Below are 16,692 nucleotides of genomic sequence, written 5' to 3'. Positions count from 1 at the left end.
CCAGCCGCTTTACGCAGGTTTATACTTTCAGTGCCCACCTCACACTGGTGTTCTTGGAAGACGACCAGTTGCGGACTAGAGGGTAAGATGGGCATTTTGCGCTGTGGCTGGTATGGATGACTCGAAACTGGCTAAGAAGGGATTTAGTTACTACGCTAGCGAATTATGCTGATATCATTGTGGTAATATAAAGTCAATTAATTGATAACATCATGAGCTCTGTTTAAACTAGGATGTAGAATGCACTCAAATTAACGAATATAGAACAGAAATTACAGTTAATAATTTTGTTGCATTCCAGAATTATGTTTAACATTATAATCCATACAGGATTGTTACATATTTCACAAATATTATTATTAACAATTCACAATTATTCGCAATTATAAACCTTATGTACGCATTATGGGCCTGATCTACTAAGATCTAAACAGCATGTGCTAAATAGTGTGTGCAAACTAGGGCTGTGAATCTTTGGGTGTCCCACGATTCGATTCAATATCGATTCTTGGGGTCACGATTCGATTCAAAATCTTTTTTTTTTTTTCAATTCAACACGATTCTCAATTCTAAAACGATTTTTTCCCGATTCAAAACGATTCTCTATTCATTCAATACATAGAATTTCAGCAGGATCTACCCCAGTCTGCTGACATGCAAGCAGAGTAGTAGATTTTTGTAAAAAGCTTCTATAATTGTAAAGGACAATGTTTTATCAACTGATTGTAATAATGTAAATTTGTTTAAACTATTAAATGAACCAAAAATATGACTTATTCTATCTCTGTGAAAATATTGGACACAGTGTGTTGTCAAGCTTATGAGATGCGATGCAAGTTTAAGCCACTGTTCATTTATTTTTATTTTTATAAATGTCTAGTGATAATGTCAATGAGGGATTTTTAATCACTGCTATGTTGAAATTGTAACTAATATTGATACTGTTGTTGATAATATTCATTTTTGTTTCACTACTTTTGTTTGTTCTGTGTCGTGTTTGCGTCTCCTCTAAATTGCTCTGTTTATTGCTGTTCTGAGTGTTGTTGGGTCGGGTTTGGTTTTGGAATTGGATTGCATTGTTATGGTATTGCTGTGTATTGTTTTATTGGATTGATTAATTTAAAAAAAAATTTAAAAATACAAAAAATAGATTTTTAAAAAATGAGAATAGATTCTGAATTGCACAACGTGAGAATCGCGATTTGAATTCGAATCGATTTTTTCCCACACCCCTAGTGCATACTATAAGATTGTGTGTACTATTATTATGCGTGTTGCAGTTAATCTACTAAAACCGTGTATACAATTGATAACAAGTGCATAAATGACTGCCCTATTTAAAAGAGAATTGTGTGTGTACTACAGACTTTCACCATGGAGACACTCATTTTCTTCCACATTCATGACAAAATGCTCATTTGTGCTCCTCCACCTGAGGTGTTTTTAAATAATCTTTACTACCTTTTCCTGGCCTTCATAGCAGAGCAATCTAGACAACAGAACCTGTTTTTAGCATGCCAAAAGTGCGCTCTCGATGATGCGCTGAAATGATCAAGATGCAAGGAAATGCATGTTGCAAAGTACTGTTTCATATAGAAGTGAAGTGAATTATATTTATATAGCGCTTTTCTCTAGTGAGTCAAAGCGCTTTTACATAGTGAAACCCAATATCTAAGTTACATTCAAACCAGTGTGGGTGGGCACTGGGAGCAGGTGGGTAAAGTGTCTTGCCCAAGGACACAACGGCAGTGACTAGGATGGCGGAAGTGGGGATCGAACCTGCAACCCTCAAGTTACTGGCACGGCCGCTCTACCAACCGAGCTATACCGCCCCGATGTTATAGCAGAGAAAAAGCAGACACCAAAACAGATCAATTCATTCATTTTAATCAGCCACTCAAGTCATCCATCACTTACTGTATGAACTTATAAAATTACATTGCTGAATAAACATGTATAATATTGATATTTCTGCCAGTTAACACGCACACATAGGACGGAGTACTCTATCTCCATCGTATGCCATTGCAGCGCAATGATGGAGCTAAATTGAATTGAAAAATAAAGTTTCGATGTTGACTTTTGAAATATATATCTGTAGATTGAAAACAAAAATAAGTGTACACAATTGAGTATAATCATGACTCATTCTTGTTGTTTAAATTGTTTTTAATAAATCATTTATTGAAATGATTGACTTTCTTATATTTTGATATTTGAGCTTTTTTTTTTCCCAGATTCAAATCTTATTTTTTACAGTTAAAATTGTTGTATTTTTTTTTTCCCAGATTCAGACTTTGGCCCGAGTTCCGAGTAGGCCGTGGAATTACAACAAATACCTCAGTAAAATAAAATAGAGACTGTCCCCTATAGCAAGAAGAATAACAGTGGCACTGTTTTTCCTTTTAAGTAATGCACTGTAAAAACAACATCCCGTGATTTTACAGTAAAAAAAACTGTGCGCTCAGTTGCCAGAATTTTTCCGTAAAAGTAGCAGTGGTGACGTTTTTCAATTTACAGTCATTCGGTATAAAAAAAGCACAGTGAATTTTACAGATTTTTTTTTTTTTTTACAGTGTATTATTACTTGCCGCTTTCTTGCTAGCCTTCTAATTGGTAGCTCGCTAGGACTTTAGCCAATTATGTAGTATGAAACTAAAAGTCATAGCTATTCTATATTTCAAATTATGGAAAATGAGGAAATTGTGTTTACCTGAAGTGTTTTTAAATATATGTTTAGTATTTAGGCCAAACCCTTTGTTAAATTTGACAAATTATTCCTGTTAATTAATTGGATATAAGGAACTTCTCCGAATTAAATTACACTTCCTGTAACTCACATTTCAATTCAAATTAAACTTACTGTGTGGTAGAGCTAATTCTATTTAAATGAAAACTATTCAAATACATTTAAATTAAATTCCAAATTTTGCAAAAACCTGGTGTAAACACATCGTATGTTGTATTGTAGAGATCCTTCCACCAATATATTGAAAATCACTAAAGAGCTATATTGTCTTTTGACACAGCCGTGGTCAAAAGTTGACATACACTTGTAAAGAACATAATGTCATGGCTGTCTTGAGTTTCCAATAATTTCTACAACCCTTATTTTTTTGTAATAGAGTGATTGGAGCACATACTTGTTGGTCACAAAAAACATTCATGAAGTTTGGTTCTTTTATGAATTTATTATGGGTCTTCTGAAAATGTGACCAAATCTGCTGTGTCAAAAGTAATGTTGATATTTGGTTACATGTCCCTTGGCAAGTTTCACTGCATTAAAGGCCTACTGAAACCCACTACTGATAGTTTATATATCAATGATGAAATCTTAACATTGCAACACATGCCAATACGGCCGGGTTAACTTATAAAGTGACATTTAAAATTTCCCGGGAAATATCCGGCTGAAACGTCGCGGTATGATGACGTATGCGCGGCACGTAGTCAGTTAAACGGAAGTTATGGTACCCCGTAGAATCCTATACAAAAAGCTCTGTTTTCATTTCATAATTCCACAGTATTCTGGACATCTTTTGCAATTTGTTTAATGAACAATGAAGGCTGCAAAGAAGACAGTTGTAGGTGGGATCGGTGTATTAGCAGCGGACTACAGCAACACAACCAGGAGGACTTTGTTGGAGAGCAGACGCGCTAGCCGGCGACCTCACCTTGACTTCCTACGTCTCCGGGCCGCCAAACGCATCGGGTGAAGTCCTTCGTCCTTCCGCCGATCGCTGGAACGCAGGTGAGCACGGGTGTTGATGAGCAGATGAAGGCTGGCTGGCGTAGGTGGAGAGCTAATGTTTTTAGCATAGCTCTGTGCGGTCCGGTTGCTAAGTTAGCTTCAATGGTGTCGTTAGCACAGCATTGTTAACCTTCGCCAGCCTGGAAAGCATTAACCGTGTATGTACATGTCCACGGTTGAATAGTATTGTTGATTTTCTATCAATCCTTCCAGTCAGGGGTTTATTTTTTTCTTTCTATATGCAGTTAAACAACGATGCTATCACGTTAGCTCATAGCTAAAACGTTTGCCGATGTATTGTCGTGGAGATAAAAGGCACTGAATGTCCATTTCGCGTTCTCGACTCTCATTTTCAAGAGGATATAGTATCCGAGGTGGTTTGAAATACAAATCCGTGATCCACAATAGAAAAAGGAGAGAGTGTGGAATCCAATGAGCCAGCTTGTACCTAAGTTACGGTCAGAGCGAAAAAAAATATGTATTTCACTGCATTCTAGTCCGTCACTCTAACGTTCCTCGTCCACGAATCTTTCATCCTCGCTCAAATTAATGGGGTAATGGTCCGAATAGCTCTAGCTGCGTTGAAAACAATAGGAAAATATGAGGGAGTGAACAACTGACAACGTCACGCTACTTCCGGTAGGGGCAAGGTTTTTTTTTTATCAGAGACCAAAAGTTGCGAACTTTATCGACGTTGTTCTATACTAAATCCTTTCAGCAAAAATATGGCAATATCGCAAAATGATCAAGTATGACACATAGAATGGATCTGCTATTCCCGTTTAAATAAAAAAAATTCATTTCAGTAGGCCTTTAAGGCGCTTTTGGTAGCCATCCACAAGCTTCTGGTTGAATTTTTGACCACTCCTCTTGACAAAATTGGTGCAGTTCAGCTGAATTTGTTGGTTTTCTGACATGGACTTGTTTCTTCAGCATTGTCCACACGTTTAAGTCAGGACTTTGGGAAGGCCATTGTAAAACCTTAATTCTAGCCTGATATCACAAAAAAATAAGAGTTGTAGAAATTATTGTAAACTCAAGACAGCCATGACATTATGTCCTTCACAAGTGTATGTAAACTTTTGACCACGACTGTATATCATGATAATCTCATATTGTGCTGGGAAGCGCAATAATAGTCAACAAGGTACGGTATTGGATAAGGATGTGCTTAAGAGGGTCATAAATACTCCATGTTAGCTCTTGAGGACTCGAGCCCCAGTACAAAATTATGCACATATCATAAATAAATATAAACACACACACTCACCAGTCCAGCCGTTGCGGTTCTCCTTGCTGACATCAGCTCCATGCTCTAACAGGACTCTGGCACAGTCCAGGTGGGCCAGTGTGACAGCCAGGTGCAGAGGGGTCCTACCACGGGGGTCCAGGGACTCTAGATCAGTCTGGTTAATAAAAAAAAAAGCACAGTTGCATGATGATGATGTATGACATACTGTAGGATATGAGATTATATCTGGAGTCATAATAGTGTGCCTCCTAGAAGTATGTGTCAAGAAAAGGCAAATATAAAAGAAAGTTGGCAGCAGGGAGGTGGAGAGGGTGACAGGTGCTAATTGACCTGTCGGCAGTCGGCACTCAATGTTGCTGGTTGCTTATGGCTTATTTTAGGGCTGTAACTGCATGACACAAAGTACTATGTACAGCACTTTTCAATAACACCTCTTATCCAAACTTGAGCATTGTTCTGAGAAGAGAAAATTAAACTATCTAAATATAATACACCACAAAATAGCCCACGCTAGTTTTCTCATTGTTGCGACACACAAAAAGACTAATACTACTCTGTACTTTGGCCTTTAAAGCTCTTCAAGCTTGCTATTTTTAGTTTTATGTCGTTGTGACCCTTGTCTCTTAGTCTCATCACATTAGCCATTTGTAAACCCTATCCAAAGGCTCTTTCAAAACCATATTTATAACAAAGCAAATGCTTGGAATGAAGTGGGCTTAAAGGTGAATACAGTACATCACCAAAGAAAAGAAAATTGTTTAAAAAAGAGAATGTCCTACATCTACACCATGTACATTAGAGCAGGGCTGGGCGATATATCGATATACTCGATATATCGCGGGTTTGTCTCTGTGCGATATAGAAAATGACTATATCGTGATATTCGAGTATACGTTCTCACGCAGTTGCCTTTAGCTGCGGGCATTACACTACAGGCTCTTCCCACTCTTTGTTGTCTCTCCTTCTCACAGACAGTAAGCTCACCTTCTTACATACGTCACATACGTATATGCCCTCGCGGAGCAGAGAGGTAGCGGCATGGGTAACGTTAGCTGTGGTGCGAGTGGTAATACGAGAGAAAGAAGGTGCGAATCTGGTAACAAATGAAGGAAGATTTAATTCCCAAGAAAAACAGCAGGGGGTCCATCGTCTGGCGGTGGTTTGGCTTCAAGCCAAGTGTGGGGCAAAAGCGTTGCTACAAAAAGTAGCATTACTGCTAATATGTAGCATAATTTGAAAAGTCACCTGCTGGAGAATGAAGAGTGCTTACTCCGCATGTCAACATCTCCATTCGGTGCCACACCAACAAAATGCAGAGGCAACCATTTCCACATCAACACCGTATGAAAAAAAACAGAGGGAGATAACCTACCACATAGCGAAGAACATACACTATTTGATTTCCTATTATGCAGCTCATTTTTATTTGACACTTATTGAAATATCTTGTGTGACATCATGCACAAAAGTGCACTTTATTTGTTTTAAACGATTGTAGTGGCGTTCTGTACAAAAAGTGCACTTTAATTTAGTGTTGTTTTGTCATCTTAGTGACATCATGCACAAAAGTGCACTCATAGCTTGTTTTAAAATGTCTCTGACAATCTTGCACTTTCTGTTTTGAAATGACATGAATGTTTGTGCCACTGTTTAATAACTGTTTAATAAATATAGTTTTGGTTAATTGACTTAGTTGTGATTTCCCTCTCTGCATGAAAGTTTAAAATGAGCATATATTAATGCAGTATGAACAAGAATATTTTAATGTAGACACATAGAATCATCATACTGGTGTGATTATATGCATCAAGTGTTCATTCAAGGCTAAGGCAAAATATCGAGATATATATTGTGTATCGTGACATGGCCTAAAAATATCGAGATATTAAAAAGAGGCCATATCGCCCAGCCCTACATTAGAGGTGTCCAAACATCTTTTATACACTGTGGGCCTGATCTACTAATATCCAAATACCATGCGCTAAACTGTGTGCAAAGAACATTTTAAATATTTCTCAAAAATGTGTAAAATATTTTCCCAAAAAAATAAGACTTATAGTAGAAACAATTACACACTATCTATAAGTCATATACATATATTTTTATTTACCTTTATTTAACCAGGAAAAAATCCCATTGAGATTAAAACTTCTTTTTCAAGGGAGTCCTGGCCAAGAGGCAGCAGAGTTACACAAAAAATTACATTCACATTACACTTTAAAACGACAGTATGGACATCAAGTAAAACAATTACAGATAACCGAGTCTCCTTCAAATGCTCTCAGTTTAGATTTAAAAGCATTTAAGGATACAAATTCAGTCAGCTTCCAGTCTCTTTGTAGCATGTTCCAAGCACAAGGAGCTGTATAGACGAAAGTTTTTTTTTCTAGCTCAGTGCGAGCAAAAGGGACAGAGAGCAACAGCTGATCGTTGGATCTCAATGCATAAGAGTTCGTACTTCTCTGTGAAATCAATGCACAAATGTATTCGGGCAATAGTCCCAGAAGAGCCTTGTAAATAAACGTGTACCAATGACCTAGTGGTGTGTCAAGACTCTACAGTTTGTGATTAACCTCAAAGAAGCTTGGTAAACACAGTCCACCATCTGAAGACAGGAATGAGTAGCATTCATATAAAAAAGATCACCATAATCTAGCACAGACACCGTATTTTTCGGAGTATAAATCGCTCCGGAGTATAAGTCGCACCGGCCGAAAATGCATAATAAAGAAGGAAAAAAAACATATATAATTCGCACTGGAGTATAAGTCGCATTTTTTGGGGACATTTATTTGATAAAACCCAACACCAAGAATAGACATTTGAAAGGCAATTTAAAATAAATAAAGAATAGTGAACAACAGGCTGAATAAGTGTACGTTATATGACGCATAAATAACCAACTGAGAACGTGCCTGGTATGTTAACGTAACATATTATGGTAAGAGTCATTCAAATAACTATAACATATAGAACATGCTATACGTTTACCAAACAATCTGTCACTCCTAATCGCTAAATCCCATGAAATCGTATACGTCTAGTCTCTTACGTGAATGAACTAAATAATATTATTTGATATTTTACGGTAATGTGTTAATAATTTCACACATAAGTCGCTCCTGAGTATAAGTCGCAACCCCGGCCAAACTATGAAAAAAACTGCGACTTATAGTCCAAAAAATACGGTAGAAATGTGGCAGAGACAAGGCGCCTTTTTTAAAATCAAAAGAAAAACATCTCTTAATACGGAAAAAAAAAAAATTATTTAAGTTTTAGTTTCTTCACCAGCTGATCAATAAAAGGTTTAAAAGTGAGAGAGTCATCAATCAAAACACCAAGGTATTTATATTCATGCAATAGTTCTATGACATTCCCTTCAAAGAGTGGACACTACCGGGGGAGTTTGAGGCACTTTCCTATGTTTGGAAAACAGCCCAAATTTTGCCTTGTCAGCATTGAGAACCATTTTTAAGTCAATAAGTGAATTCTGCACAGCGACAAAAGCTTTCTGCAGGGACATTGACAGCCTGTTCAACAGATGATCCAGAGCAATAAAATAATTGTATCGTCAGCATAAAAATGCATATTAGCATCAGAGAAATGTGTTTTTTGAGAGGATATATTGTATAGTCTCATAGGTATGGGGAATTTAAAAAATACAACATTTAATATTTCTCAAAAATCAGTAAAATATTTTCCCCAAAATAAGACTTGTAGAAGAAACAACTAGAAAACATCTAGGTCATGTGTTTTTGAGATGATGTATTGTACAGTCTTAAAGCTTTTGAAAATTTAAAATTTCACTTCCGATTTGTGGCATCACATGAGTTCACATCCTGTTAAACAGAGTTTGAGTCCATCTGTTTCAACTTGACACTGTCGAGTTTATCGATCACTTTGCGCAAAAACAGCACATCCTTTATGTTTAATGTGACGACTGTCGCTCACTTGTTTAAACAGTAACGTGTTTGTAAATAATTTATAAACGACCGCATTTTCGCCGACTTAACTTTTGACTGTCACACTAGACAAAACAATAAGCTTTGTTCACTGTTGTGGTACGGCTGGGTGGCATGGTAATGCGCGGATCGTTTCCCCAAGATGCACACGGACCTCTGGAATCAGCGTGCAGGTAAGAAGGATGATTTATTTTCATAAATCAATCAAGAATGCAAAAATACAGGAAAAGTGTGCCGATAGCACGGGAAGCTATAGCAAAACTTGGCACAGGAACAAAAAGCACAAGAATAACAAATCGTAACTGTTGCATGGAGCAAACAATACAGCCAGCCCGAGTGTAGCGAAAAACAGGAATAAATAGCTCTCTGATTAGTGCCCGGGAGCAGGTGAGCGTCCCGAACACTAATCAGAGGCAGGTGAAAATAATCAGCACCCATGGCATACAAGAAACACAAACCCAGGGTGCTGAAACAGAACTAAGGGGTTCTTAAACTAAAACAAAACATGATCCAGGCAACGGAATAATCACACGATGTATAATAAAACTCCTGATAAGAAGTCGCTATTTTTATATGTGTGTTACATTGGACAATGAACATTAATAAACATATAAACTGTAAATGTGCCAGATTGTAGCCGAAGGCTAATTTCCATCTGCAGTCCCTGGCAAGTTGATGGTAAATACAACAAGGTCCATAAAAAGTAAGGTTAGACAACACCAACATCAGACATTAACATTACAATAAAATACACAGACCAAGATATAGTAATACAAATAAAAAGTGGAGACCCAAATAAAACAGGAGGCTGCTGCATGACCTCAGCTCAGAACAGATCATAAAGTAACCATAGTAGTTAAAGTGCATAAGGCAGATGAATAAATGCTACAGTGCTTAATTGCAAGTGTGTTAAATTGTTGCATATAACAATGTGCCAAAGGAAGAAAATACATATCTCCCTTTGCCTCGTCAGTTAAAGTGCTGGTCTTATTGCACATACCCCTTTTGCACGAGGAGTTACCATTGTGTTTACGCAGGGAAAATTGCACCCAAAAAAGCATAAATTAACCAAATATCCCACAAAATATGAATGCATAACTTTTTGAATATAAATAGAAATCCGTAAACAAACTACGGTGAGTATATTGAGTATAATGAGTATAGTGTATATATACACATGTATATATAGTAATTAAGTGTTAAGGACAACTCCATTAACCAATCAGACCCCTTAAGTCCTCCTGAATATTAATTTGTCATCTTCACCAAGACAATTTTGGCAATTGTATGATTGCAAAATTTGTTGAGGAATGTCAGAGGAAGGCAATTTTCTGTTCCCAGTGTACTAAGCAAAGGTCTGCAGTTGGAAGTGTTTGATTGGAAAGTGCCCTGACCTCATCAAAAACCTGAGGAAAGAAGGGATTGCTTGTCAAAATCAGGGACCTCTGACATCACAAATCTTCTTCTGGATGAATGAACAGTCATACAAACACATTATAGAGGCATGAAAGCGGTTGTCGCTGCAATAGGAAGAGAAATGGATACAGTATGTTTTTCAAATCATGCTTTTGTCCAGCCATACATTGGTTTGTTGGGCACAGCCAGTGAAACCTGCCTGGTTCAGTGCCTGCTTTTTCTGTTCCACCCCAGGAATCGAACCTGGGTCGCCTGCATGAAAGACGAGCGTGCTAGCCACTGGCCTAATTCGACTTGTTTTTAACATTTTAATTACTTAGACCCTTTATGGTCCCCGGGAGCCCTAAAGGTAAAAAACAAACAAAATCCATATATTTTGTTATGGTTTGAAAATGAAAAATATCAAAATGGCCTTCGCATGCTTTAATTTTTATGTGTGCGGCCCTCAGTGGAAAAAGTTTGGACACCCCTGGTCCTAATGTATATGCAGAAAATATGCAGATTATCATAACACTCACAATAGTAGTAGGAAGAGATGCAAATATAATCATTTAACATTGTCAATGTGATTTATCAGGTCCGAAACTGTTTTGAGACAGCTGTTCTGCATCTATTTTTAGATAGATAGATAGATAGATAGATAGATAGATAGATAGATAGATAGATAGATAGATAGATAGATAGATAGATAGATAGATAGATAGATAGATAGATAGATAGATAGATAGATAGTACTTTATTGATTCCTTCAGGAGAGTTCCCTCAGGAAAATTTAAAACGTCTTGGAATATTTGTGCAAACTGGCAAACATTTTACCCTCTGCTAGTCTTGAACCCCAAGATGCAGAGATGTCAGGCGACATTTTTAATGTCAAAAACACAAAAGAATAGTGCAGCGGGTAAGGGCACAGGAAACATTAACACAGGCACAAGCAAAACAATGATCCAGCACTTTCTGCAGGACAGGCTGGCATATAAAGAAGCCTGATTGGCAACCCAGAACAGGTGTGCCCAGATGGCCAATCAGAAACAGGCGAGGGAGACAACGCGCGATCAGGCCAGAGGAGTGGTGGAGGAAGTGAAACTAAAATAAGAGCGCTGGAAAGGAAATACATACAAAAATAAGAGAATATACAAAATAAAGTCGGGCCTGACAAAACAAATGGAGAGAGCAATGGCGCGTCTTAGAGGTGGAACGATTTGAAGCATACGAACGTAGTAGGACAGCGACCGGTGTGCACATATCCAGATTGTGCACACCAGATTTAGCAGCAGTGTGCTAAATCTGGTGATGTGACGTCACCTGATGTGTCGAGCCTTCGAGGCGTGGGTCGAATGAAGGAGGCGTGCCCGCAAAACGCGTCTCGAGGCTTGCTTCATGTAGGGGAGGAGCCAGAAATGATGACGTGAGAAGCCTCGCTGTCCTGGGCATGACGTTAAAGTGCATCCAGCAGTGGAGGCTCCTCTATGGGGTCTTGGGGCACTAGGAGGTTAACCTCTTTACTACTGTTACCCCAGGTGGCCCTTGGCAAAGGCCTAGTACCTGACTGCCCCCTAGTCAGGGATACGGTGAAGACCTCAACGGCGGAGCAGGCGGAAGACGGTAGATTTAAGAACTACCAGAACGGCTGCGATGGCGGTAGAAGGCTGCAGCAGAAAAGGGTCCCCAGTCGTCTTGGACTCCATTCCACTGGACCCTGACCCGATTCTGTCAAGGATCGTGTGGTGACTGTCTGTGCACCAGTCTCCCCACGTTAAACAAAGTCACACACAGGCATCCTCCATAAAGGGATACACCCCTACCAAGAGGATCGTCATACTCATTCGAGTGACCGCCGATGACCATGTGGCAACTTCGGGAGGCGGTTCAGATTTTGCGACGAGATTCGACAACATATAAACAGCAGAAACTCCCCTGAAAATGTGAGCTTTAGAGAGTTGTGATCTGTTTGGAATCTTGATAGAGAGTATACTTTTTTTTTGTTATGCCAATAAAATAAGAGAATAACAGCACATTAAATTAAATTTGAAAGCAGGCTTTATTCAAGCCGTTTACTTCTTTGTGAGCAGTATGAATTACACAAAATTTAAACATGAAACTTGATATATGCTAAATTTGATTTGTCATCATGGCAGTTCTGTGGTAGTGTAATGGCACTTGTCTTTTGTGCCACATGACGTTGGTTTGATTCTCTGCAGCGTCATTATTATTTAATGTCAGCAATTGTCTTAAGATTCCCTCCATACTTGGTGATGGTGATCTACTATAAAAGCTCCAGCTTCCCCTGGGGTAGACCGATGGTTGTATGGGTACCACCCCTGTAAAAGTAGGTGCTCCCCTGTCCCACCCCTGAAAAAAAAAATCTGGACACACCACTGAGAGAAAGAGAATCTTCCATGTTTGTGTCAAAATTCTACATGCTTCTTTCAGACATATATAATATTATATGGGAGGATTTGGAGACAGCAGACAATCTGCATTTTCTTGTGTCTAGATCAGGGTTCGGCAACCCAAAATGTTGAAAGAGCCTTATTGGACCAAAAATGAAAGAAAAAAAAATCTGTCTGGAACCGCAAACATTTTAAGCCTTCTATAAGTGTTATAATGAAGTCAATACATAGTATAAGTGTCTATATTAGCTATATTAGCCTACTATCAAAATGACTATGTGTCGCAGGCTGACACAAATCTTGGTTGACATAATAGTTGAAATGTAATATTTATTCTACCCATTTTCACAACATTGGAACACATTAGTAAAAAAGGAGGCTTCTCAGAGGGTGAGATGACCCCTCTAAATTACTGGCTTAGAATGGCCAAAGGTAAAGATTTGTGTGTCCAAGTTAAAGGAAAAGGCGGGCTGTGTCCTTCGAATGGATTTATTACAATCTATGCAAAATTGGGTTACGTTTGCTGTGGTCTATAACAAACCACTATCAGAAATGCAGGCAATATTGCATACAGAGAATATGTCATGAGATGTGCAGATATAAATTAAATACACAGAGGAGTGAGGACATAAGTAAAGGAAATTAAATGAGCTCAAATATACCTACAAGTGAGGCATAATGATGCAATACGTACATAAAGCTATCCTAAATAGCATGGTAGCATTGATTAGCTCGCAGTCATGCACTGACCAAATAGGCTTGATAAGAACTCCACACAAGTCAGTAACATCAACAAAACTCACCTTTGTCCATTCTCACACAGCATAAAACGTTTGGTGGACAAAATGAGACAAAGAATGAGTGACATAAATTATGTCTTTCTCTGGCATCGTTGAAGAATGTTATACATGTAAACAAACTACGGTGAGTTCAAAGACCACCAAAATTAGTAGGACAAAACGGCGCTCGCCAAATACTCTCATCAGAGAATCATGTTTAAGAGTGGGATTTCTAACAACTATGGAGGTTTGTGTCATGTTGTCCTCCTACAGAAACCCTATTAATTATATTTTCGTACATTTTTGAAAAAGCTCCAGGGAGCCACTTGGGTGGTGCTAAAGAGCCGCAGGTTGCAGACCACCGGTCAAGATCATTGCGCCGCACACCAGTGCACTAAAAAGTGGGTTCCTATGTAGATCGCGCTGCAGGAGTGCTTCAAAAATGCCAAGAAAAGGTGGTACATATAATAGTTGTATGCCACATGTTTCAAAACATGGCAAAACACCACGAGAGAAATGACTGTCTCCATTATGACAGCTGTGTATTACACAAAAAAATTCTTATTGCATCACTTTTGTGCTTGTTATTAAAATAGTAACATGCCCACTAATAGTACAGGCAAACTTTATAGTTTGCATATGCTATTTAGCATATGTTATTTGGAATCTTAGCAGATCAAGTGTCTTAAATAATACAAACGTACTTCACCAACTGAAGTTGAAGACATTTCAACTGCTTAACCAAACAAAAGCAACTAAGGTCCATTTTACGTCCACAAGCAGAACTTTAAGGAGCATCATTTTTCATAATTGTTGGCACAATATTGTCTGAGGACTAAAATCATTAAATAGGTTGAAAGTATATTTCCACCCATAAACCAAGACAGGCTAAACTGCCTTGTATTTACGTTCTCATCTGAAAAGGAGTCTCTTAGGTACACTATGCGGACCAGGATTGTGTGAACTAACACAGGAGCAGCTTCCGACTATACGTTATATAGTGAAGTATGTAATTTTAATCTAACCTAGCCTTCGTTCAATGTTTTTCTGTGAAAGTGTTAAATCAACCATTGCATATGAAACAACTCATTATTCCCTATTACTATCTGGCAAGCTGATGACCATCAAACCTGCTTGACCCAGCAGAACATCTGGAACAGGACATAATGGATATTCCCAAAATACTGTGAAGCTGCCTGCAGGTACTTCCTCCCAAGTCACGAAAACATCGCATTAGGTGCACGACATCCTCTTTTAAAACCCAAGTAAAAGCATTGCTGTCTAGCAGTTCAGTTCCTGCTGACTGAATAATCAATACCTGCAACAGGGCAGAGCACTATGATTTTTTACTGCATATTTTTAATATTATAGTTGTAGAGGATTTGTGGGTTTAATTTAGCAATGTGTTCTTAACTCTCAGAAGTCCACAACCTCATATCCATCAACTTTTTCGACAGATGCTTCGTTTTAGCTCCTCTCGAAAGTGCAGACTTCACACTGCATACCAGTCTTTAAATGGTCGAGTAAAAGCAGACTCAAATAATCAATAATATTCACCATGATTTTGTAACTGTGTCAGCACTTTTATAGTTCATTTGTAAGTGCTTTTGATGCAAGACAAAGAGAAACACTCGTCGTTGTTCAATCAACGCCTTAGGGGAAGTCAATATTGCCATCAATGGCCAACTGCGCACATCATGGCCTACGCATGCCTAACTTCTTTCTTTGTATGTGTCATGATATTATTTATAAATTCAACTTTCTTGAGATGAACAAACTTTTTATTTTGGAATGGGACATATAATTTGTTGTGTATATATGTTAACTGCCTTACGCCTTGAAGCTAAATAAATAGTATATACACTACCGTTCAAAAGTTTGGGGTCACCCAAACAATTTTGTGGAATAGCCTCCATTTCTAAGAACAAGAATAGACTGTCGAGTTTCAGATGAAAGTTCTCTTTTTCTGGCCATTTTGAGCGTTTAATTGACCCCACAAATGTGATGCTCCAGAAACTCAATCTGCTCAAAGGAAGGTCAGTTTTGTAGCTTCTGTAACGAGCTAAACTGTTTTCAGATGTGTGAACATGATTGCACAAGGGTTTTCTAATCATCAATTAGCCTTCTGAGCCAATGAGCAAACACATTGTACCATTAGAACACTGGAGTGATAGTTGCTGAAAATGGGCCTCTATACACCTATGTAGATATTGCACCAAAACTCAGACATTTGCAACTAGAATAGTCATTTACCAGATTAGCAATGTATAGAGTGTATTTCTTTTAAGTCAAGACTAGTTTAAAGTTATCTTCATTGAAAAGTACAGTGGTTTTCCTTCAAAAATAAGGACATTTCAATGTGACCCCAAACTTTTGAACGGTAGTGTATACTTATTATATAAATATTTTTTGTTGTCAAACAATTCAAATAGTTCATCGGGATTAATCGCATTGTCCAGAGTTAACTCATAATTAATTGTGATTAATCACAAATATATATATTTTTAATCTTTAATAAGTGTACCTTATTACAGTGACCCAACATTAAGGGTTAGAAATGTTACAAAACTGACAATTCGATTTTGATTCCTGGGGTGACGATACGAGTCAGAGTCAACACAATTCTCGATTCAGACCGATTTTTGCAATATATTAATTGTTATAAAAATTGTAATAAAACATTTTCAAAACAGGTTACAAAAGCTTGGCTTGGCTGCTAAAGGATGAAGTACAAGTGGAGGGAGTAAGCGCGCAGAGGGCGTAAAAAAAAATGTTGACAAAATTATGAAAACCTTTAGAATTGAAATACCTTTTTTCATATCTGAATCACGATTCTTAAGAATCGTGATTCAGATATGAATCAATTTTTTGGAGCACCCCTATCCAACATACTGGACAATTTCTTTGATTCATGCGATTTGTTTACTAAACACTATGCTTTTTTTCACAGCTCACCACCAAATTGACACACACAAACACAGGCACACCTGGGGCCTAATCCAGTCCTTTAGTGCTCTCTCTTGCTCCCATTTATGGATGTAATGATATAAAAATGTCATATCCTGGTTATCGTGACCAAAATTCAGTGTGTGCTAAAATAGTACTGCACACACTGAAATCTTTTTGACCAAGTTATTTTTTT

General features: G+C 37.9%; 1 protein-coding gene across 1 annotated transcript in view; it reads right to left on the bottom strand.

Moving 5' to 3' along the window:
- ankrd13b (ankyrin repeat domain 13B) overlaps positions 1-16,692 on the bottom strand; it is a 126,718-nt gene that overhangs the window by 59,149 nt on the left and 50,877 nt on the right. Inside the window, exon 3 of the mRNA XM_062068065.1 lies at positions 5,022-5,157. Within this exon, the coding sequence (XP_061924049.1) occupies positions 5,022-5,157 (136 nt within the window). The remainder of the gene's footprint in view (positions 1-5,021; positions 5,158-16,692) is intronic.

Source organism: Entelurus aequoreus, linkage group LG13 (assembly GCF_033978785.1).
Source record: "Entelurus aequoreus isolate RoL-2023_Sb linkage group LG13, RoL_Eaeq_v1.1, whole genome shotgun sequence".
In the NCBI taxonomy this organism is placed as follows: Eukaryota; Metazoa; Chordata; class Actinopteri; order Syngnathiformes; family Syngnathidae; genus Entelurus; species Entelurus aequoreus.
The sequence above is the reverse complement of the archived record's forward strand: the minus strand, read 5'-3'. Positions and strand labels throughout refer to the sequence as shown.